We start from the raw sequence: 25,820 nt of genomic DNA, 5'->3' as shown, positions 1-25,820 counted from the left end.
GGCTGCCGGCTGTGTATCAACCTGACTTCTGCAAAACACAACTGATGCTCCCAACCCCATTAATAAGACAAAAGAATCCACTAATTAACCCTGACAAGGCACACCTGTGAAATGAAAACCCTTTCAGATGACTACTTCATGAAGCTCATTGAGAGAACACCAAGGACTTGCAGCACTATCAAAAAAGCAAAGGGTGGCTACTTTGAAGAAACTAGAATATAAGACATGTTTTCAGTTATTTCACACTTTTTTGTCAAGTACATTATTCCACGTGTTCATTCATAGTTTTGATGCCTTCGGTGATAATCTACAATGTAAACAGTCATGAAAATAAAGGAAACGCATTGAATGAGAAAGTGTTTTCAAACTTTTGGACTGTACTGTATATACTGTATAATCCATCTCTTAAGGGACAAACGAGGAATAAAGGTCCGGCATTTGGGGTGACGATGGCCATCAGACCGTAGAAGGATCCCCTGGAGACTCTTAAGTCCACCCTCATGTCACTATCCCCGTCAAACTAGCTACGGCCAGGGGGGCTAGTGTTAATCCTTGATTTTAACTCATGAACTCCATGAGTGACACTGATGGAACATTCTGGTAGCGGTCATGTGACAAGTCAATTTGTGTTCCCATGAAAACATTTCCTAGATGGCTATGTGCCTGGTCAAGACATGTGACAGAAGTAGCTAATTTAAAAAAAAAAAGCTATCTTTTTGTTTGTTAGTTAAGAGTCAAGTCATTAAACGATTCTAATGCCTACATGTTTACTGAAATTTAATTAATTATCTAATTTCCATCTAATATTATTAAAAACTGTTACCCGCACAGTATTATGAATTTTTATTCAGTTTGCACAATTCTTTTGTTGGATCTAAAATAAGATTTTGATATTGAAGCTAAGAGGTTATTATTTTACATATGTTGTGGGTTAGAGGAAAAAAGTTACTGAGAAAAAAAGGTACTTTAAACGGCCAATGTAACTGTCACATTTCAGATCTCTGAGACTACAGGGGTTATTTTAAAAGACATCCCAGAAATGTGTTCTACATGGTCTATTTAGCCCGTGTTATGGCCCCAATAATTTTCCTTTAAGGGGAAATAGGCCTGTGTTCTTATAGGTTGACACTGCAATTCTCTGCAGAATTTTAGCGACAGGCAGCATAAAAGAGTTGGAAGGAGGCAAACATGGGTTTGATTTTCTATTTCTTCTCAGTGGCAGCTGCAAGTTTATATTTAATGAGGCAGTCAGCTGAGCAATGTTGGATCACAACAAAACTCATGGGTTTTCTTACATTGTTCCCCTTCTCAAACTGCTGGGGACCATCACAAAAATATGTTATGACGTGCTCTGAAAACCCTCAGAAAAAAGACAATTGCTAAACGACTGCAAAAAATGTAATACGACAACTATTGTCAGTTGTTTCGCCTATTGGGCTATTGCTTTTCTTTTATAAAATCCATGTGCTTATGACCAAAAAGGATCACAACTATGTTTATAAAAAATTGAATGTTATGGCCAGGGTAGATGGCACTGAACAGCTATTGCACAGATATTGTTATGTCCTCAATACTATAAAGACAAGTGGAAAGACTTTTTTCTGTGCCTGCTTATTTTTGTGCACGGTGATCTGAATTAGAGGCTGCTAGAGAATCATAAGCAGATTTACCCAGTCATCATCATCATCATTATCACAGGATGACTGCAAGATGAAAGTCCATACATGAAAATATGACAGCCTCCACATATGGCACGAAGGAAGTTACGTTTCTGTTTAGTTTCTCTGTTTACCTATTTACTCTCCCTCTCTCCCTCTCTCTCTTTGTGCACTTGTGTATTTGTACATTTTTATTAGACTCCAGTAAACCTTTGCCTGATCTGAAACAATAACACTACCACTGCTGCTCTTAAGTCTTACATTACATCTGGTTTGTTTCTTTTTCTATGGGAAATGACAAACTGTCAGAGAAACACGCACACGATTTATAACATTTTCATCCACTTTTAGTCCGCAATGCCTGAGGCTGAAGTTTAAAGAAATTTAATTAGACATATTTTTCAGTTCATGTCTTCTACAGCTGGCTTATTAGACAGTTCAGTAATTGTATTAGCATTTTTGTTTTGGAGTTAAGACAATGAGGGCTACAAATTTCTTTTTTTCCCTGGAGGGATGGGACAGACAGATTTTCATCAGAAAACCTTCCAGAAGGGTGGAGTTGAATAATTCCAGGACAGGGTCAAAGGATTCTGCAAAACATGTTTGTTGACTCAGGTGGTGTACAAGTCCTGAAAGGCAAGGCAGGTTGGTGCCAATGATCTTTTCATCAGTTTTTTACATCTGTTGTACCCTGCCCTTTTCCCATTTGCCAAACCAAAACACACAACCAAAAAGAATTGAAGTAACAGCTTATGTTGCAACATCTTCAGCTGGCACAGGAAGAACACCCTCTACTGGGACTTTCTGCAAAACCTGGGTGTAAACCTTCCATGGCATCCACATTATAGAGTATGGTGAGGGAGGTGGCGTGCGGAGCTGAGTCTCAAATAAGAATGTTTTCTATAAAGCTCACTGAGTAGAGAAAAGAGCGGTGAGGAGAACACACACATATCCCTGGCAAATGCCAGAAGTGGATGCTAGTTTAGCTTCTCCTGGTGCATTCTGTCTTTCAGGAAGAAGGTGATTCACTGGTAGAAATGGTTACTTCGGGAGTTTTCTGGCAGGTTTCAAGGAGAAGAACAAATATGCTTGCATACAGTAACTCTCCATCTAAGATATAGCATGGATACAGCGTGCAGTGCCATAATGACTGCTCCATTAACCAACATGTTTGGCCGGTAGGCACACCGCAGGGGATTCAGCAGGGGGCCTGTGAGGTACTTTAGGTGAGCCAACACTAGTATTTCAAAGAACTTTGTGATCACAGATGTGAAAGAAACTGCCCCTAGTCATTGTTCCTGTTATGCAAGCTTTACATGGAACAGTATGGCTGTGTAGCATTTGATGCATGTGACTGCCCGTAACATGCAGGAGAAACACAAGTTGAGTGATCAGCTTAAAATCTATGTCGAGACAGGAGCCAGTTGGTCACCACATGCCTTCAGACAGAAGTCTGAGACGCCATCTGGGCCGAGGGCTTTCCTGGTCTTTTATCTCTGTAAGATTCATAAGACATCCTCTTCACTGTAGCAACATGAAGGTTGTAGCGGGAGTGGTTGGTGATGGGAACTCATTTGGAATTGTAGGTTGTGTAGTGACTGAGTTAAGGCCAGGAAGATGTGCAAGCTTTGTTTTTGGCTTTTCAGTGTTTATTTTATCTGCTCTAATTCCTTTGCCACTGCTGTGCACCTCATCCTTTGCCTAAAGAAGCTGCCTGAATTTGGCTGTGAAACTGTTTTCAATGCTGTATTTTAAACAAGTCTTAGCGGGAACACGTGTTCGGTTCATCTGCAAAGATACCACACAGTGTTGCAGTATCAGTAAGCTCAATCAGATCATTGGATTTTCTTCCCACAATGTTTACCACAGGCTTTCTGGATTTAAGTTCTTGTAAGTTAGAAGAAGATGTGTAATCAGAGGGTCAAAAAGCGGTATGGGGGAGCAGAGCAGTAAGCATCCTTTGATATCGTGTCACAGTGCGTTTCTGTCCCCCACGGGATACTTAATATACGTTCTGTATTTGTGCAGTTCATGGCTGAGGTTTGCTCAAAACCCCCCTGAATAATGAGAAAAGAGTCTGTTGTTCTTGCTCTATTCTGGTTATCTGTTTAGCAAAGCGTTGCAGTGCGAAGTTCACACAGTCTTGAGGCAGGGGTTGCAAACACAGGTCAGAATAAAGGAGGAAAACTCCTGTGGTGTATATAACAGCTTACTGTTAATAAAAAGAGCTGAAAAATGAGGGCAACAGATTCTCTGTTACACCATGACATCAATACACCAACATTCACCGGTATAAAAGCAGATTTTGCCTCCCCTAATTTCTCTGATACAGCAGCTCTAATAGGTGGTCCAGTCCTGGGGGGTTTTCACCTCGCCAGGTTTATGTGACTTAAGGAAATCATTATTTTTAAACCAATAACAAGGATCAAAATAGCACCACACTTCCACAGTACCATAATGATAATAATGTAAAACGAAGCATTGAGAACTTTGTAAGTGTACAGACAGTTTATAAGAAATATTTTATAAAGACTCCATCGTTCATGTATTCAGGCAGATGCCATCGTGGGAAAACAGTCACGACCAGTCAAACCACAAACACCGTGCTTGAGCCATGTTACTGGTTACTGGTTGCCCTGCTTGTTACTGGTTGTTTGTGGTTCGACTGGTCTTGTCCTTTAAAGTGCAACAGAGAGTGAGCCGTTCTTGCTGGTTCTGTTGGTTTATCTTATTGCCCAAAAAAGCAAAGTTGAATCAGGCCTATACTTGTAAGCCGACTCAGAACCCCCCCGGCTGGAGATTAAGCAGTACTGGCATGTTTTCCCTGTTATTTCAGAAGACTTAACTAGAACATCCATAAAACCCGCTCCATGTTAGAAAGATAGTGTCAAAATATTAATAAGGGATCAACAGTTTTTTGTTGCTCAAATGCTTCAAAAACCAGACTGCAGGGTCTGTTGTTCATTTTGCTTCAAAAAGAGAATTAACTTTACTAATTGTGGGGTTTTCTTTGTTAGATAATTGACATTGTTCTTGTGTATTATTGCATTATAGAAAAACTGTTCATTGCTAAATGGATGCAGCATATATAAAAATTATTTAAAAACTGAATGAAAAGGGAGAATGGCATTTATTTATCTTATTGTAAATAAAAACACAGATGACAGATAGCCAAACCACCAATTGGTATGGCACCAAATTAATATTTATTCCTATAACTCAGAGACACCAAAAACTAGAATCCCAATTAGAGGTTTTGATTAAGCTGCTAATTATGCACTGAATAATAACATTGAGTACTGCTCAAGCATGCTAAGTGTTTATTTTTCCTTTATATGTAAAAGACAAAATCAAAACAAATCTTTGATTCAGTATAACTACAATACGAAATCACTGATTTGAAGACCTTTGAAAAAGACAAAGATGTTGGACTAATGCGTGCAATTTCAAATGTGCTTCTTTAGGAGTTCCTCTTATTATGGGTTCCTGACAGTGTCAGCTAAAATAGCAGCTAAACTAACAGCTACACTTTCTGACAACAGGCCATCAAAAACCACTTCTTGTGAATGTAGCTCCCCTGGTGATATGTTTAACAAAAAGAACAGAAACAAAATGTCACAGGATATTGCTTGTGTTGTTAGACTTTAGACTAATATTCAATAATTCTACGATACACACTAGCTAAAGTGACAGCTTTGTGTTATTGTTATAATATTTTGTTTACACAAGCATAGACAAGAATAAATTATAGCTGCAGTTTATGGACACAAAGCCAGAAGAGAGGCCGTGAATATGACAATAGACAATTTGTCTATGCTTTTCTGCTGGATTTAAGTGCTACTTTAAACACTATATAGACCAAGGTATGTTAATGTAATAGGCCATCTGGAAAACTAGGTTATTCTCAGTGGGACAATATTAAACAGTTTCAGGACCTACATTACAGGTAGACAAGTCTACATCAGCCTCAGAGACCTGGTGTTTAATAGATTTGATGGCAACAATGGAATTGCCCTGACCCAGTTTTATGCTCTTTGTGTATGCCCCCTTGGGAGAAATTACTCAGCAAAATGTTAGTTTTTACACTTAAACACAGCATGCAGAAAGGATAGCTGAGCCACAGGAACCACATTTGTTGTTTGCTTGTCTTCAAATTACTGCAGATGTGTGATGACCTTCATTTAGAGAAGAAAAAGAAAAAGCAGGTCTCAAACCAAAGACCCCAGATCAAATCCAAATCATTATCATTAATTTAAATCATTGACTCCCTATTTGAATCATTGTTACTTTTATTAAACTATACCTTTAACATTGATGAACAACTTCAAGCTGTCATAAATTTTGAAAAATAGAACCCTCTCAAGCAGTACTGTCATGAAAATAACGCAAAGTGGAATAGATTATTGCACTTATTTAACAACCAGAATTGACACTCCAATCAAAATGTAAACTATTACAAGACACCAATGACGTAAGCTTCCAAATTGCTAAAAGACAGAAGATTTTCCCCAGAATAATTGTAATGAATTGAATTTTGATAATTTGCCTTATAAATGTGGTACCAAATGTGTGAGAAATTTTCTCACAAGGGTTATTGTGTTAACCTGCACATGCATATTTCAGAAACTATTAAATGCAGTAAAGCAGGTGACTTAAAAAACAAACAAAACAAAAACTGATTGGCTCTCTTCATTTTTTCATCTAATTTTTCTCATTGTGATCGTCATTGCCATTACAATCATACTATTAGAAGTTCAATTATACAGGTCTACAATCTAGCTGCATATTACGATCATGAGAAATGCACAGATCTTCAGAGATGGCGGGTGGCATTTGTGAGCAATATTTGTCTGGTGGACTGCATTGAATTTCTTTCTATCCATGCTGTAGGCAAGCATGAATCCATTTTTCATTTTTGCCCTGAGGGTAATCGATGATGGGGGTGACGAGACAACAGCACATGTTGAATGAGCATGGGTACTCTGAAAGGTTCAAAGTAGCCTGCTAGCTCATTGAAATTCAGTCTGCTAAATCCTAAGCTTTCCATATTCCCACCATGTTCCCACAGCATACCATAGGGGGAACTAGCTGGCACTCCAACCACATTTTTTATTATGGGCTGCAGTTTGTATTGCCTCAGGTCAGCAAAGAGACCTAGAGCTCCATTAATTCACATAACCTCTGCAAGGGCTATACGCTATATACAAGCATTGCTATGTCTAGCAAGGACACAGACCTGCAGTGCAACCTAACCTAACCCTTACACATTGTGAATTACTAATTACTGACACACACACCTCTTATGGACAAGTGCTTTAAATCGTACATTTTTTATCTAATAATAATTTAATTTAAACAGATTAAAAGTGTAAAATATTTAAATCTCAATAACAAAGTGTTAAAACAGCAGTGGCAAAAGAAATAACTGCAGCTACACCACTCTTTACTTTCTTTTTATTAGTTTATCATTTATTTCAAAAAAATTATACATATTGAACATGATGGAAATGTTTAAATTTCCATTTTGTTTCATATATTTAATTGCATATGCTATTGGATGGAATTTAGGGACGAATTGAATTTTTGGAGAAGCAGGTTTTTTTCTTTTATGATTTTTCTTAATTCTTGCATTTAATGAATTTGTGATTAAGACAACAAAATGAAAACATTGCAGACTTTAAGAACAAAAATAATGCACGGTGTGATGGGGCAGCGTTCATAATACCTGTAAACAGAGCTCCACAGAGACACCTATTGATGTCGAAGTGTTTGTTTGTGTGTGTGAAAGTGTGCTTGAATCTAGTGCTGGTGTGAGAGTATTTCAGCTGTGGTGGGGCACATCTGCCACCTTAACGGTGACCAAGTGTGTGTTTTTAACAGACAGACTTCTTCAGGCTCCACTTACTCCACCATTCTGATCTTGTGCAAACTGGGATGAGAGGTTTTAAAGACACACAGACGAACCATGGTGATAGCTCATTAACACTGCTGCTCAATCCAAATTTCCTCAGGAAACATTTCAGCCAATGCTAAGCGTTAGTGATTTTGTGTAAGCAGACCATATATGGTGATCATTAATGCACTCATAAGAATATCAAACAACCCAATATTTTCCACACAGATGCTGATTGAGCAATAAACATTCTTGTTTAAATTATCACGTTAACTTTGTTTGCTGCAATGGATCACCAATGGTGGGCATCTGGCCAGCTTCAGAGTGCTGTCACCATCACAATTTCACATTCAGTCAGGCATGAATCACGTTGCAGTCATAGTATGAGTGGGAGAGCAGTACCACCGAAGGTTCTGGAGTCAGGACTAAAAAGAGTGAATGCTTGAATGGTGGCTAATGGTTCAGAAAGGCATCAGAGTACAAATTGCCTAAGGTCATCTTCCCAACAACAGTATTTAAAGAATGAAGGTCTCTCACCTACAAAAAAAGAAAAAGCCTCTTTTTCAAGATTCTCGCTGAAGTTTCCCTCTGTATTCTGTGTGTTTAACTGTGGTGACATGATGGACTGAATGTCAAACATGAAAGAACAACAACACATTGAGGCATGCTTCAGGGGATGTTTGCATGTACAGGGAGGTAAGGTGGGAGGAAATGAAAGAGATTATGTAACACTTAATCAATCAATCATTTAATGGTTGCTAGGATAGAAGCTCTTTCTAAACCTCTCAGTGCTGGGCTGGCGTATCAGCTAACTTTCTCCCAACTCAAACAGAGAGAAAAGGCTATTACTATCTTGTTTTGGATCTCATGATTCTCCTAGCCTTATTCTTACAGTGTCTGGTGTAAAACTCCTTTAGACAGGGAAGGGCATTGCCTTTTGGGGTGTTGAATCTTCACTGCGCAGTCTTCACATTACGTTTATCCTATCAACGATTTAAATCGATTCAATATCATGATGCTTAAGGATACGTCACCTCCTTACTATTATTACATGGATTTCATCAACAAATTCAAGCAGTGACTATCACCTCTTTAGTTTTGCAGACGTGTTAGGTCCTCTACTTCCTTCAGGGAGGCTTTGTAATTGTTATCTGTGATCAGGCCCACCGCCAGCAAACTTCATGGTGTTGGAGTCGAAAGTGGCTACACAGTCTCGTGTGAACAAGGAGTGCAAAAGGCGGCTCAAAACAGCCCTGTAATACAGTCACGCAGTTGTTTAAATTTAAGTGACATGTCTCCCTTTACTCACCTTCATATCTTTTTTTATTTGTCAATGTTCATACTTAACACCAGATGAGAGAAACTTGCTTTCAGGCTCTGTCTCATGCTCTTCTGCCACCTGAACAAATGTCAGGCCAATTAAAAAGAAGCTACAAAGGCCACTCTATGATGGAAATGACTGGCTGTCTAATCCTATACCCTGTCAGCCCTCCATGAGGTTTAATTATGTTAACAGGTTGAAGTATGAATGTAAACAGGTAGAAAGCAAATACAACATGTGATATAAATGTCTAAGCTGCAAACTTTAAGCCACAACGCTGAAAAGTATCCCTGCCAAGAAGAAATATTTTGGTACACTAAATGAGAGAAAGGGTGTGAAGACGAGGAATTTGGCTTTGGAAAAGTTGATAATTTCACAGATGAATTCATTCTTTGTTTGCATTCTTTTCCTGTCAAACTGAGGGGAGGCACAAACTAATCTGTCATGCTGCCAGCAAGAAATAAAAAGGATTTGGACAAGTACACTCTGAAAAATACAAATTCTAAATCGAAGGCGAGCGTTGAAAAGCGGTAAGATTAAAAAAAAGAAAGGGGGGGGGGGAAGGAAACGATACTGTTGTTGTGTTTGTCATGTGAAATTAAAAATAGTGTAATTGAATTGTTGGTCTTGTAGCTTGTGTTATGATATTGTGTTGCTGAACAGACCTCTCATGAAGTGCACTTTTTACACATCTTATTTGATGTAAATAGTCTTTGTTGCTGAAGTGGCTTTCATTACTGAATTCTTGTTAAGGGTATGAAGGGCAGGAGTTACCTAATCTCTCTCTCTCTCTGTCTTTCTGTGGGTGTCTCTTTATCTTGCTCCATCACTCACCATGACTAGTTATTTCACTCTCTGAGTGACTCTTTCTTCTCTGTGCTTTGAGTGCTGTACTTGTGACTTCATCTCATGGTGGTTGTCATTATGTTGTTAAGGCCTTTTGTGAAGTCTCGTAATCAAGATATAACAGCAGCTAATGGATTTACGTTGATTACTGTGTGCAAAGCTACTTTCCAAGATTTGGCCTAGCATGGCTTTGCAGGCCACAGTACACATATGCAAGGGTTCAAACACACTCGCACAGACACAGCCACAGACTTGAGGAACTTACCGAGCCAGTGTTCACCGGTGATCTTGCCAAATCCCTCACGATAAGACTCCCAGGCTCTGAAGAAGTTTACTGAGCCATCCTCCCTGCGCTGGATCACCTACACAGCCAAGACAGCAAGACAAGTGGACAAGGGTCATATGAGATTCATCATGAACGTTCCATCTTCCTCTGTGATAAGTAGTCCCACTGCTGGTTGCTAAGCTTGTCTAGAACTAAACTAGGAAATGAACTCAAATGCTTGCTCTTTCACTAAAGAGTAATGCAAATGCTCTTCCTTCTAAAAAGGCAATTTGTCTGAAGGTAATAAAGGAATCCATTAAATCTAATTGAAATCCCAGTATAAAAATGATATTCATAAAATAACAATCCTAAATACACGGAGTGGAACATTTTTTTCTTTCTTCTGTACCGTGAATAATGAAGTTCTATGAAGCACTAATGTGTGGCAAAACGGTGTGGTATTTTTTTTTTTATAGCAAACATGAGAGAGAAACAAAGTAAATACTAGCAACTATATTAGCAGTTATTTAGCAATTAAACTCAGCTGCGTGTATGTGTGCTAATGTGTGATAGTGCAGTATCTGTATCACCCAAAAACATTAAAGGTTCTGACATTTCAAGCGCCAGGTTGAATATTAAGGGAAATTGTAAATGTGCTCCTGAAAAGGAAATACATGCAGATGGAAATATAGGACTTGCGGTTGGAAGGCTGTGTTCATGTTGAAGTGACAAAAGAATTTCCCTGAGACAGTTTATGATCAACGTGACTAATCCCCTAAAATACCATAAGGTAGCAGATGGCACCAACAGCCGTATTTGCTTTTAACATCAGTGCAGACAAAGAACACAATCCTGAAGAGCAATGGCAACAATTTCATCCTCATCATTTTCATCCTCATGATTGTCTTCACTGAGATCATCTTAATCATCATTACCGGATCATCATCACTTATCAACACCATCTAGGGATTGTAGATCTTCCTTCGCATCCTCAAAGAAGATAGTTTTCTCTGAGCTCTCGGAATTCCTCCAACATAAATCTAAAGATTGATCTCCTCCCTTAATACAGAGATGTGATCATCTTTTAACTTAAATTCTGTTTTTAATGTTTCAAGCCCACCTTGCAGGACATTTTACAAAGTAAAAATCAACATGCCAATGCTCGCTGATGGAAAAACCAGGAAATGGTGACACAATTAATAAGCTCCACCCAATTTGGCATTTCTGTACAACAATTTCTTGTCCTTTATACATCAAGATTTAAATGTTTCACACAAACAATAAAAGCATTACTAATAATAAGAATTTTATTTCATATAGCACCTTTTAAAGACAGAGTCCCAGCATGCTTCACACAATAAACATAGAAGGCTAAATGGTGCCTTTGGGGCAGCTGTGGCTGAGGGGGTAGAGCGACCGCGTGCCAATTGGAAGGTTGGTGGTTTGATCACTGGTCCTGCAGTCCTATGTTGAAGTGTCCCTGGTCAAGACACTAAACCCTAAGTTGCTCCCAATGCTGGATGGAGGATTTGGTTTGAATTTCAAAGTTTTGGTTTCTACAGGTGCTTGTGCTGTTAAAGCCATGGAGCACAGTAGGCCGCGCTCTAGCGTGGCTTTATTTTGCGCAGTAAAGCCTTGTGAAACTGCAACCCATGATTAAATCACAATAAAACTTCCCTCTTATTTGTGAAATAAGAATGTGACCCATTTCAACTCCACTCCTCGAGGAATCCGAATGGAGAAGAACTGGAATTGAAAGGAAGAATTGGAATTGGAATCAGAATTGTTAAAATCCAAACCATGCCCACCCCTAGGTGGCACCTTATATGGCCTGGGCCACAGTGTATGAGTTTGTGTGAATGGTGAATGGTTCCTGTACAGCACTCCGTAAAATCGGTGTGAATAGTTGTTAATACTAGAAAAGCGCTATATAAATACAGTGCATTTACATTTGTTTGGAACTATTTTCAGCTGTGAATAAATATGCATTTGGTGCACTGCTTTGTCTTGCTTCAAACCCTGCATACTTAGTCCTGCTGCCGTAAATATTCACTAAAGTGGCCTTGTTCATTGTAATGACGGAACGTGTCAGCCTGTTTAATGGTGTAGCTCAATGATGTGTTTTGGATGGCAAGGCAGCCAATGGCACAAAGGGATGACATACAATGTATATCCCTACACAGCATTGGCTACAAAGGCAATAGTTTTGATTGACTTGAAAAAGTTTCTTGGCTGAAAAAAAATTATACAATAATAATAATAATAATATGTATTGTCACCATTCACCACACTTGTCTGCTTAGCCCATTAGTTTCTTTTTAGTGCAACTGATACATAAAATAGTTTTGTCCGTTTCTGACCCCTCCATGCATATACTGTAACCCTACGATATTTGTACTGCAGTGAAGCCCAGAGGTCACAATTTGCATAGTGCTGCATGAAGCGGTCAGGCAAACATAAAGAGACAAAGGATTTTGTATCAGCTGTTGCAGGAGACTTGCTAAGAGGCTTTGCCCCAGTCACGGTGCATTAGACCGTCAGCCAAGTCTCCCAGTTACCTGTATCAATGTCAGTGATTATACTTCTTAATTTCCTTAAGCTGGCACGGAAATCTCAAAGGTTCTACAGAATTAGATTCTTACAGTACATTAATTCTGAAACGGAGGTCAAAGGACACTCTTACTGACTGTTATTGATATTAATAATAATTCACTTTAGTCCGGTGTTAATCAGTTAGTAAAGGTTTTGTATAACTGCATATAATTATAATTGCAGTACAGTATGTTTTTTCTGTATCTCTGTAGTGGACAGGTATCTCTTATTCCTGCAAATTTTAATACTAATTTATGGGATAGAGTTTATATGAATAATGTTATCAATCATTCATACACAGTGCTGGAGGGTAGCTTATTTTCATATTCCAAGTGTAATGCTGCAGAATAATGCACAGATGGAGACGTGTTAACTTAACATTAATGTTTACACTCATACTGTAATGTATGTGTCAAAGTGTTATTATAATTAACGTATGGCATCAAGTGTACTTAGGGATTCCAGGGATATTCTAGACTACCATATAGTTAATTTGCTTGAAAATACACGTCAATAATAAAACAATACAACATTTTACAGTAATTCCCCACTACAGCACACTGATGAATTATGTATTCCTGTACGAGTCATCTCAGTTCAGTGGCAACAACATCAGAAAGACACCGCTTTAATATTTGGATGAGTAAGCATCTTATTTTTTGGATGATACATTTAATTCCTCTCCGTTTCCATTGTATTCACTGATGCCTGAGTCGGTTTGCGTTTTCATCCCACAGTTGATACTCTAGTTTATAATTAAAACATTAGTCTGTAAAAAAAAATATTTATGTAAAACATGTTTACCCTTAATGAAATCTCTTGGCAAGATTCAACGATATGCTTGACTCTCTGGGGCCAATAACCGGTTAATACGGCTATTACTGCACTGATGTCCTGATTAGACTAATCAAAAGACCTTGGGAAAAAAGGCTGTGGCATTTGAAAGTGCAAACAATGCACCGTCATCAGGTTACTAATATGTCAGCAGGGCACTCAAGGACTGCGAGGGAGCCGGCCCTTGTTGTGGTTTCTACTGATTGCCAGGACTAACTGGTGGGATTTATGTCAAACTCTCTGGTAAAGGGCAAGGCACTGCAATGAAGCACGACCGTCTTGAATGTAGATGCTGACTGCTGGTTGAAAAAAATGACAACATTTATGTCCCTGAATTCTCTTTGAAATAATGTCCTTCCAGCCTCCCTATCTTACTCCTTCCTCTTACCCCTCTTGGTCCCTTACATTCAAATTAGCTTGAATAGAGAACACTAAAAATTGATAACACTATGTTAAAAATGAAGTCGAGGTCTCCCTTTTATTCGTCACTAATTGTTTTTCTCTCCCTCCCCTGGCACTCACTGTATTAGCAGCAGCTTAGGAGGCAAGCAAATTGCAAAAAGTGCCCTCGCAACTTACAAAAAACTTCTTTTTTCCACGGAATTACTTCAAAAGAAAGTCAAACTGATTTGCAGACTATAGCCGGTCTCTATGAAAGGATTTTAGACAATGATAACTCGAGCCCTTAATGTCTATTCAAATCGTCTGTGGCCTTTCAGAACAATGTATTGCTCACATTATCACAGCTCTAAAAAAAAAAAAAGTAATACAAAAATCAAAGCCTGTCTGGCATACCATATAGTCAACTGACATATTACAAAAGATATGTGCTAGACTAGAGCTAAGTGCCACAATTAGATGACAATCCCTTCATGTTAAATTTAGATATAGTCTTCAATTTGGTAGCTATGGTATGAAAGGTCAACAGACATCCTTTGAAGCTGGCTTTTGTGCCTCAGCTAACAACTTTCCATAGCGTTGCTCTGACTGAATACTTGAGACACCAGAGTACCTGCGGTACCTGCTACTATCAATCACTGCGGCAGTGAGAAATTGACCAGTGGTCCCATGAAGCGGCACTCTACAGCAGCAGGTTAACTAGCATGCAGTTCAGTTCAGATTAGGGTGAACACACTTCTGTTTCTGGCCCTGCCTCCTTCAATGTCTAGCATCCTTGTAAGACTGGAGAACTCCACTGAGGTTTAATTGCATGTTGACCCTGGAGGTCAGTATCTGTGTGTGTTTGCTGGAGACATGGTGCCCACAGAGACTCAAATCATTTTCTTTCATATGTTTCAAGAAGGAAAAGGCATCTTTTAAAATTGGAAGGTGGAGGGTGCTATTGGAGGCACAGTATATGTGTGATGCATACAATTGTGCCTGTGCATTTTTGTATGTGTTTTGGTTAAGAGTGTGTGCGCGTGTGTGTGTGTGTGTGTGTGTGTGTGCACATGCAGGGTTTTACAAGTGTGTGGGTGCTAATATTAATGTTGACATTTGTGTGCACCATGAAAATGTTCTGTTGCTTCTGGCTAACAACACTGATAACATGGGAGTGAAGAACATGAAAAAAGGCAGCCCAGAGGCACATAAGCAGACAGTACAATCAGCTCTGACTCTTTTATTATGGTTGCTCCTAAAGAATTTGCTCCTGAACACTGAGTAACACAGTGTCAAGAAAAAGGGTTTTTTAAAGCCTGTTAGCACCACAAAACAGCTTTTCAATTTCACCTTAAAAAACAAAAGTCAGCACCCCATTTCAGAGTGTATCAGTCTATAAATGTGCATGAGTGCACTTTTACAGTTGCACATGTTTTTACTGTGAATCAACTGCTTGTGTTTTATAGAGCCTTGGCTACTATTGTCACTTCAGCACCCCACACGCAGACACAAACACAGTTTCCCCTGGGACGCGGCTTAACGTTCCAACTGACAAATCCTTACACACACTGTGTGTCTGGAGGGCAGGGCCTGACATCAACGTTGTTTCTGTCAAGGTCAGTGGCTGACAGAATTGTTCTCTTTTGGTGTTGGGTAGGTGATGTTCAAGCCATACACATACTGACAGACACATCAGACATTTTATTAAAAGGGTTGAGCAAGGTCTCAGTGTTACGCAACAAAAAATACAGAACCATCCGAATCTGACCTCCGAAATCAATAGTGACTACAGGCTGTGTTTAGTATGCTGCTAGGAAACACAATACTAACAGCTAATGGAACCCCAGGCACACTTATTGGGCTATCGCAAAAAAAAAAAAAAAAGTTTCATTATGTATTCCACTGTACAGTATATGCTAGTAACAATTCACTAGCACAAAGAGGATTTGATAGTTAAATTGGATCACCTTAAGCAAAGTACAGCCGTAAGTAGTGTACTAAACATTCAGGTAACAGCCCCACATTTTAGCTGGGAAAAACACCACTTTTACTGGTTAAAATTGAAATCTTTAAAAAAGTTACATTCAAGCCAATCTCAAATGAGTTTATACAAAGATAATTAAGACTATCGGCTCAACACAACTCTCTGTATTTCTCAGTATGGCTGTGTTCAGAAATTGTTGCTGCCTGGTGACTTTCGTGTGCAGAAATTCCAGTGAAGATAATTTCCTCTCCTGAAGAGTCCATGTTTTTTTATCTTCCATTTCCTCCTTGGCTAATGGAGGGGTGCCGGGGCGTGTGCAAGATTACGGAGGGTTTGTGTCATGTGGATGCAGTGGTGTTTCATTACTAAGAATTCCTTACGGGGGCAACAGAAACTACGCCCAATATCTTTAAAAAAGACTCAGTTCTGGTTTAAGGCAACAAAAAAAAAGTACTAGTACAATCACTATTTTTAATTAACACTAGGGGTGTGACGAGACGCTTACTCCACGAGACGAGACACCTCACGAGATTGGGTCCACGAGAACGAGACGAGACGAGATTTAAAAAAAAAATTTAAAGAAATCCTCGATGAAATATATGAATGGAAAATAGTTTTTTTATTCAACTGAAAAATCACTAAATGCAAAACAATTTAGGTGCATTTTGAAATCAACTATTAATGATGAATGTTATTTAACTTTTTTTTTTTACTATTTTAATGAATTACACTGCAAAATGTTTTGTATAAACTCTACCAACTGGCTTCTGCCCTGTACAATTTCACACGAAACCAAAATGTTGCCACACAAATGATTTAAAAGTGGCAGGGGGATCTTCAAAAGTAATTTCACGCTCCATCACGCTGACATCACATCGCCTCACGAGACAACTTTTCACCTCGACGAGAAATCTTGTCACGTTTTAATCTCGCGAGATCTCGTAAAACGAGATCTCGTCACACCCTTAATTAACACCTTTACTGACACATTTGAAGCTTCATATATTGCCAACGTACTGCAAGAATATTTTGTGTGTTTTTAACTTCTGTTAACCACAGGCCAAGCTCAATAGATTTGAGAATTTGAGAATTAAACATGCAGGTTTCCAGATCGAGCTTCAGGGCAAAATCAAATCGCCGGCAGAGTGGACGAGGTTTACCCAGTCTAATCTGTACAGTGAAATTAAAGGGTGAGTCTGGGACTTCACAGTTATACTATACTTTCAGCATACTTTTATCTTGTATCTCTGGCATTCGCCATCTGCCTTTCTTCACATTGGAGTGTTTTTACTTCACCCTTTTTCCTCGCAGCTCTGAGGTAATTCATTCTTCATTCACACTGTTCTACATGCTCCATGAAGCCTGAATAAACCATTTCTCAGAGGCAATTTTTTCAGATCTACCTCCACCATTTCTGCCGCAGAACATATTTCATATTAAAAAAAAAAACATGAAGGCTGTCGATATAAGGAATTTCTTTTAATTGCGGTAGCTCACCATATGGTGGCTGCTGTTTACAAGTTAGTAAAGAAATCAATCCAGAAAAAAGCAGCTGAGAAACCATTAAACTAAAAATACTGTATGTTCTATAATAACAGGGGCGCTGCAGTAGGGACTTAGCTACTGGGACGCCCCCATTTACTCCATATTCTTTACCCAAACATTTACGCTTAGCACAATTTCCTACCAACACTGATTATACTTTAAGAAAATGTTAAAAGGGATGCACCACATTATCTCAAGTCAAAAATATAAACTGCATACACCATTCTCTGTCCCCACTGAATGTGGAAGTTGCCAACTTGAATAGCTAATGTTGAAAAATCACAGTCTTTTCCACAGCATACTTCCTGCTTTAGTTTTTTTTTGTACTGATGCACGGTGACATAGTACAAAACAAAGGCAGACAGGCCATACAGATGAAGAAAAGAACATATGAGGGAGAGAGGTTGTTTTGTCAGAGGGTTTGTCAGAGTTTCTGTGTCAACAAGGCACTACTACCTAAGTATTGACCGTTAAGGGAACTCTGTGACAGTTTGTCACACAAGCGAGACCTGTGTTTCAGACATCCAACACCAGTGCAGCTGTTCATAGAAAAAACATATATGCAAAAAAGTTTTGAACTTAATTATTTCAGTCTACAAACAATTACGTCAAGTGAAATGGCCAAATAGTGTTAAATCTATCCTTAACCATCTCACCCAACACTTATTAAAGGGCTATTGCAGTGACAAGATCACATTAAGATCCCTGTAATCTCTGCAGTAGATGAAGGCTACTTAACAAGCTGCCTTAAGCTCTTCAGCAGGCTTTCTGTCAACTACTGGGAGCCCACAGCGTGCACAGACGGACATCCCGAATGCCAGACCAGACAGGAGGATCAACACGAGCAGTCTGATAGGGGGACATTTACAATCGGACAAGTGACTGGGTGGAAAATAGGAAGTGCGCCAATAGCTTGGTAGCTCTTGGCATGTACACACTGTGAAGACACCATGTTTATATGTTTGGTGCTTTGGCAGCAGATGTCACTTGATACCACTGCTCTATGCTGACAAACTGAAAATAATTTGAGTGTGATTAATACGTCAGCCATGAGAGACAGAAATACAGCTAGTCATGGAGAAATAAAGAAAACATGTGTGTTAAGGGTAATAGAATCAGCTCCAAAAGCTGCCTTGGTTAACAGTTATAGGATAAATCAAAACTGGCAGATGAATTGCTAACAATTTGATTACACTGTTAGGAATATTGATGTTATAGTGACAAATTCAACACTGTCTGATGAAAGCACTCATAAATCCACAGCAGTCTGCAGAACTGCAATCTTCAAAGAGGACTGCAAACATCTGTAAGTGAATGTTTTATAATCCTATCAGAAAGACTGATGCGTTCTGAACACGGCAACAGCAAACAAAAAAAGAAACACACACACACACACACACACACAAACACACACACTTTCTGCATTTACATGTACCTAAGTAAAAAGAATCTTCCTGGCTTTCAGCAGTAACCTGATTTCCACCATATAAACAACAAACCAGTTTTTACTTATTGGGTTAAGGGATTAAGAGAAGATAGATTTACACAGGTAGATTTCTTTTCTTGGTAATTGCCATGGGCATGACAAAGACCCAGTGCAGGGGAATACTTAGTATCACATCACACTAGTAGCAATGAAGCAGGACAAACAGGAAGATCACAACTGATAGGCTGATCCAAATTGGATTAAAACACTCCCGAGGAACAAGCGAGCATTTCTTGGTGGAAAGTATTTTGTGGAGGTGCTCTCCAGCTTGAAAGATCACCTGTTCATTTTGAGATTATTTTCCATTGAATATTAAAGTGCATAAGCGTTTTGACAGTCAAAAGTCAACACATTGAACGGTTACTGCTTGTCGGGCGCAGGCGGGACACGGACAGAAAACTGCGGCCCGACCCGCGCTCTGTTGGCAGGGTGGTGTTGGCGGAGTGGCTATGACACATGCCTGTGGTGTGGGAGATATGGGTTTAGATACATTAACCAATGTGTCCTTGAGCAAGACACTTAACCCCTAATGCTCCAGAGGCGTGCAACCTCTGACATATATATACTGTATATATCAATTTTAAGTTGCTTTGGTTAAATGAGTCAGCTAAATGCCATGTCCACACAAACACACACACACACACACTTTCTTCACTAATGGTACCCTGTGCATAATTATACCTAAAATAACCACCCAACACAAAACACAACACATCCCAAAACATAACCACTAACAAAAGATAAAATCAATTTCCATAACTGATAAGTTATTTGGGAAATGTTTACATGTGTAAACCATGCTAGCAGGTCTTCAAAGTTGTAGGAGCTTTGGACCCGATGAGGGTGCTAGGAGAGTATAAATTAAGATAATCCATCCTGAAAGGGGACGTGATTGAAAGGGGAAGTGACGTGAATGTTTGGTGGTAATCCATCCAGTAGATGTTTAGACATTTAATTCAAAAACACAAATGTCAACCTCATGGTTGCGCTAGATGAAAAGTCAGCATTCCTTGGAATTTCTTTTACTCTGCACCACGGATATCTGTAATAAATGTAATGGAAATCCATGCAGCAGTGGCTGAGATAGCTGAGTCAGGAGCAAAGTGGACCTACCGACATTTGCCATCTTTGGAGTTAAGTTAAAAGAATAAATAAAATACAGAAAGTTTAAATTAGAAACCCAAATATGTCCACATTGGTTCAGATATGTGGAAGTTTAGAAATCGGAATATTTACGAGCCTAATGTAAAATGGGGTTTAGGTGTAATCTGACTGCTATAACATATACACCGCATTATACAACAGTGACAGGGTTTATTATTGCATAGAAATGTAGTGACTGACTGCTAAAGTGTATATGGGGAAAAATTATAATGAGATATAAAAACATCCAAACATGTATAGGTACAACAGCAGTGGTATTACTGGGAGTCCTTTTTGTGTGTGTGCGCATGTAGCAAAAATGAAATATAAAATCAGTGAAGCAGCTTACTCATAGCTGTAGCCTCTCCTCACATAACCTCCGGCTAATGGCACTAATATCCTCAAGGCCATGTCTGACACTACCTTTGATAATGCTACTGGTAGACAGCGCATGCCTTCCCTCAGCACCACAATAAAAAGTTGTCCTCATGCCAGTAAATGAGAGCACAAATACACATTCATGTACAGAAAAGTAAATTCAAAAAAGTCTTACAATTTTATAATAAAAATCACAGCCCACGCGGTACACAGAATCACAACGTTATGAAAACAATTAGGTTCTGTTCAATTGCACGCTGACATTTTCAATTTCCTTGCCTTAAAAAACATTTACAGATAAGACAGAACATGCAAAAACATCCATTGTGGACTTTTTTTTTTTCTTCTTCCCCAAACCAATAAACTAACAGAGATGAAATATTGAAGAGCCTGTGAGTCAGGTAGAGATACTGAAAAGCCTACATCATACACTCAGAAATGCTCAAAAGGCACTCCGAGGCTCTAAAGGAGTGATACAACATGCACACAATCATACATTCAATCTAAAACTTTTACATTTCAGTTCTTAGCTGAATTGAGTATTTGAGCGTGATTGCAGTACTTCTGATAAAAGCACCATTTGATAATGCAGCCCGACTGCACTCTGATATATCTACTCTCATTCGTTATTTATGCCATGGTCATTTTTAGTCCCTTCCTTTTAACAAATAAAATAGTAATAATAGAAGACATTACCCTGAAGCGCGAGGCTGTGTTTAAATGGCACTGAAAATCTTCTTTTGCCAAAACAGGTAGACCACATACCCAAAGGATTACTTTATCGGAGTGAGGGGCTTGTGTGTATACATAGTTTAGTATGTGTATGTGTGTGTGACAGCCTGGGTCTGTAAGCACATATGGACACATTTACTGTACGTAGACGTATGCTTATCGTCCAATATACTCTATTCTGTGTTTGCCTGTGTGTTTGTTTGTACGTGTGTTTTCAAAGGGGCCTAGGCTAGCAGTAACATCTTTTTCTTTTATTATAGCTGCCATCATCCCTCCTCCCTCTGGGGTCAGTCTCCAGGGCGTAAGTTATGGCAGTGGAGAAATACTGACCAATTCCCTCTGACAACCACTCACATCAACCTGTAGTAGTGTCTCTTCTCTTCCTATTAGTTCTTTGAATAGACACTAAAGGACATACAGTAGTAGTCTAGTGACTTAGACTCTACTAAAAGGAAAAAAGACTTAATTCTCTCTTAAAATTTAAGTCAAATTTAAGACTTTTTAAGACTTTTATGAATGAAATGTAAGACCTACTGTATATCACACCACAAAAGCACAACCAAATGCAGAGTCACACAAGTACTTGCAAAGTAAATAAAATTATTAAAATTAAAGAAAAGACACATTCAATTATAATGTGTACACATACAGCAAATTATATTTGGACTAGCGGAAGAAAGAACTACAACACCACAGAATTTAAAAAGATATATTTCAATGAGCATTGGAAGTGGTGCTACATGGACATTGGGATATTCAAGACCTGTTTGATATTACTTAAGACCTAGAACCAGTGATGGAAATAACAGCGTTATAAATAATGTTAGAAATAACAAATTACTAATCTGCGTTAGTCATCTAACTGATTACTCCTCCCACCTTAGTAACGCTAACGTTTTTGGCCTTAACGCCGTTAATGCCAAACAATGCGGTGCGTTACTATAATTGAAACTGTTTTTTTTTTTTTTTTTTTTTTTTCCTCTCTAATCAGACCAACTAGATCTCTGAGCCGAGAGGCGAAGACTTCTTTTCTTCCTTGGTTAGTGGGCCGTGTGCAAGACAAGCGCATAAATCCTGACAATTGGCTAAGTTGAGTAAAATTACATGGTAAGCCGATCAGAGGTAGAGTTGTGTGGGTGTTCGAAAGCACGCACAGTAGGGGACCCAAAGAACATCACAAGCACGTCAATCAACGAGAGACAGGAATGGTGTTATGAAATCAAGGGGGGGGGGGGGGGGGGGGGGGGGGGGGGGGGGGGGTAACTTTTCCTGCTAAAGATTTTCCACCGCTGTCAGAAAATCTAATCTCACTTTGTTTCACAGCAACATTAACATAGTTTAGATGTGTGTACATTGTTTCTGTTAACGTATTGCATTTTAAGTTCCACTAAAGATGGGTGGAGGTGGGGTCACATTTGAGGATTTAAAAATTAACTTTAAAGTTACACATTAGTTACTTTCTGAAAGTTTCTTACTTTTTCAATTTGTAACCGAGTGTCTAATTTAGTTACTTTTTGAAAGAAGTAACTAGTAACTTGAAGTAATTACGTTTAAAAGTAACTTGCCCAACACTGCCTAGAACACAATTCTTTTGCGAATTTAAGACTTTATAACACCTACAATTTTGATTTTGAAATTTTAGACTTTGTACAACCCTGCAAAAACCCAGTCTTGTATCAAGTCTTAGGAAGGCTCCACTACATTTGGATACGGTATAAAGATCTAGACACGACAACATTTGAACAGATATCCCATACTGCTGCATATCCCAAAGGGTTCCTAAGGGCTACTTTTTTTTTTTACTGCAAATAGAATATAACGGAGTATGGGTATAGAGGAAGAGAATAAAACAGCGGTTTCCATATTCAGTGTTTTTTTTTTACATCTGTATGTTTCACTTTTTCTCTCCACACATAAGATTCTGATGCTTTCATTGGGCCTTCTCTTCTTTATGTCCGCCCCTCTGTTCCCTTCCTTTTTCTGAGTAACCTGCTATTATCTCAGTCTGTCTGCAGCAGCCTTTGAAACAGTGCTACGGTATGTCAAAGTATGCTTAATGAGGTGGCGGCACATGGCTCATTCCTTATTTAAGCTCAGCCGTCAGACAGACAGTAAGCCACTCAACTCACCAAGCATCTCGTCTCACTACACTACCTGGCCCTGTTGGATCACACCACAGCAATCTCATAATGAGCCTCAAGCGTTATCACAATCAGCTCGACACACAAGGCAGGATCAGTAACTGCGATGTCATCACGTCAATCTGATCTAAGTTCAACGTAAATCCTGTTATGAAAATATGCAAAGAGCTGTTGAAGTCAAAACCATGATTGTTTTGCTGTGAACACACACACACACACACACACACACACACACACACACACGTATGTATGTAACTCTTCCATCGTGCTGTGCTAAGCACTCCGTCAGTCTGACAGTCTCGTTTTATTTGATGATAGGAAGGAATGACCTTGCCTATCTCACACTGTTAGTCACCGATCCACAAGCGCGAACACACATACCCAAACAATTTACAGTCATGACTTGAGCTGAAGTTTGATATGTGGTTGGAGTGGCAGCAGGAAAGTAAAACAAGGCCCTGTATGAAGTCATTCTGCATTGGCCCCTCTCTGCACCTATAGCCATTCATTCTAGCATTTTTATGAGCCTTCCTCACATAGGAGCCCTGTGTACTCCCATTTCCACCCCAAGTCCAACACCCAAGTGGCAGTGCAATACAAAGTGGGCATAATGGGATGAGTGGAAATAACTGTTGTTTTTGTTTGTGATTCCTAAACAACAGTGGACACAACTGGAGCTACATGTGCAAAACTCTAACTCCAGTCTGCACTACCAACAGTCACCTGAGCTACACAGTTCACATCAGCTGCAAAACTCATTCAAAGCAACACAGCTCTTCACACACATATCAGAACAGGCTCAGTGCAGCCAAACATTGTGCAAAAAACACTCTGTGAGAGAATATAATACTAACTTTCTCATCTTTACAGTTTGTACGGTTTGAGTGACTTTACACTACTCAATAGTGTCTTTAAAGATATATAGATTTTATGTAATATACCAATTTTCACATAAGGTAAACAAGAAAGAACAAAAATCAGCAGTTTGCTTAAATATAGTATTTTGTCTCTAGTTATTTATGGAATTACTGGAAAAATTCTAAAGGTACAAAACAGTAACTTAGAATAATGTGACTCATCCTGCCTTTCTACAGCATCATGCTGAAGTTTTCCTCATCACATTGGATGTCTGTATCATCTCTAAATACTAATGAATGTGGTGTACCCATTGCTTGCCAAAAAAGTAAGAACACAGTTTTACTATAGTAAAGGTAGGTTTTCCACAATTTGTTTTTTATAGCTGTGTATCTAACCTCAGACATCTAACCTGGGCATATCGGAATCGTTGCTCCTTTACCTGTTTCTCTACAAACGGTACAGTGTATAATTGTAATTCTTACTTGGCGTTTGTATACAAAAAAATTTATATGTTCAATAACTAGTCTAAAACAGGACATCTGCTTAGGCGTTCAGCTAAAATTGCAATCAGCAGTGTTTGATAGGCACCAGACTGAAATCTACTCCGTTTTGAATGTGTGGTTAAGAGTTGTGACAGCAGTGTGTTAACATTTGAACAAAGTGCTGTAAATCCACAGTGTTGTGCAGGTTGTGGTTAAGCCATGGCATAAGGGTATAGAGATTTGAAAACTGTGTTCAAGCAATGAAAAATGAACTAGAGTTTTGACCACATGAACTGCTGCTGTGCAGACTGTGGTTAGAGTTTTGCACATGTGACTCCAGTTTCTCCCACTGTTGTTTAGCAATCGATGAAAACTAACTTTTCTATGCTTCTTCTTAGTGTAAGCATAATTTTTCCATTATTTTGTAGAAGCATTAAAGGTAGCAATAGAGTTAAAAGTTCAAAATAAAAGACATTGCAGAGAAATACATTTACATGTGTATGTGGCCAAAGATTGCTACATTAGCACAGCTGTTTTCATGTTTGCAAAATCATTGTTATTGAAAGATTTAGACATTTCACACTTGTATAAGATTTTCACACATTCAAGGGAGGAAGCCTTAAAATGTCCATCCTAAGTAGTTTTAAAATATCCATGAAATTGATGTCAACAAGACAGCATTACATCCACATGCTGAAAGAAAATGGCAGATTTGAATACACACTTCACCTTGCCTGACATGAAAGAGACAGACATTACTTCAATAACAGTTCATTGTACAGATCAATTCCTGAAAACCTTTGGACAGATTCCAAAATCAGCATCTGGGTGCATCACAACCTGTAAAAACAAGAGTTGTGATGGATTTATATAGCTGAAATTTCAAACTGCTTAAATGTTATAAGGCCTTAGTTCTCGATTAAGAATGTGTCTTCTATCCCAGAGGACTGCTACAATATACTTCAGAACAAAGAGAAATAAATGGCTCCAACCAGTGAGATGATATGTGTGGGTGCGTGTGTGTGTGTTCACAGTAAAACAAATCTAAACCACACTTCCAAATATAACTTCACACTGCTCAGTGTCAATGTTTGTTCACCTCACTGTCTCTCATTCCCAAAAGACACAGTGCTTCCAGTATACAGTCTCACTTAAACAACTATGAGTACTTTAGCAAGGCCAGACAAATGACAAATGTTTGATGAAGGAAAGAAACACACACTTAAAGAAACTCTCAGTAGCTTTTGTCTAACTACCTTTTAAGGATCCAAATCCTCTAAA

General features: G+C 38.8%; 1 protein-coding gene and 1 long non-coding RNA gene across 3 annotated transcripts in view; one reads left to right on the top strand and one right to left on the bottom strand.

Annotated features, from left to right (window-relative positions):
* The window catches only part of fibcd1 (fibrinogen C domain containing 1), a 106,966-nt gene that overhangs the window by 26,363 nt on the left and 54,783 nt on the right, over positions 1-25,820 (bottom strand). For both annotated transcript variants that reach the window (XM_034897247.1, XM_034897248.1), the window contains one exon: positions 9,984-10,080. In XM_034897247.1, coding sequence (XP_034753138.1) covers positions 9,984-10,080 — 97 coding nt within the window. The remainder of the gene's footprint in view (positions 1-9,983; positions 10,081-25,820) is intronic.
* Positions 11,551-22,564, top strand: LOC117959892. The gene is made up of 3 exons (XR_004660023.1): positions 11,551-11,797; positions 20,524-20,531; positions 22,554-22,564. It is a non-coding gene; the product is annotated as an uncharacterized LOC117959892 (long non-coding RNA).

The sequence above is a fragment of the Etheostoma cragini genome, chromosome 16 (genome assembly GCF_013103735.1).
Source record: "Etheostoma cragini isolate CJK2018 chromosome 16, CSU_Ecrag_1.0, whole genome shotgun sequence".
Lineage (NCBI taxonomy): Eukaryota > Metazoa > Chordata > Actinopteri > Perciformes > Percidae > Etheostoma > Etheostoma cragini.
This window is presented reverse-complemented; position numbering and strand designations above follow the sequence as displayed.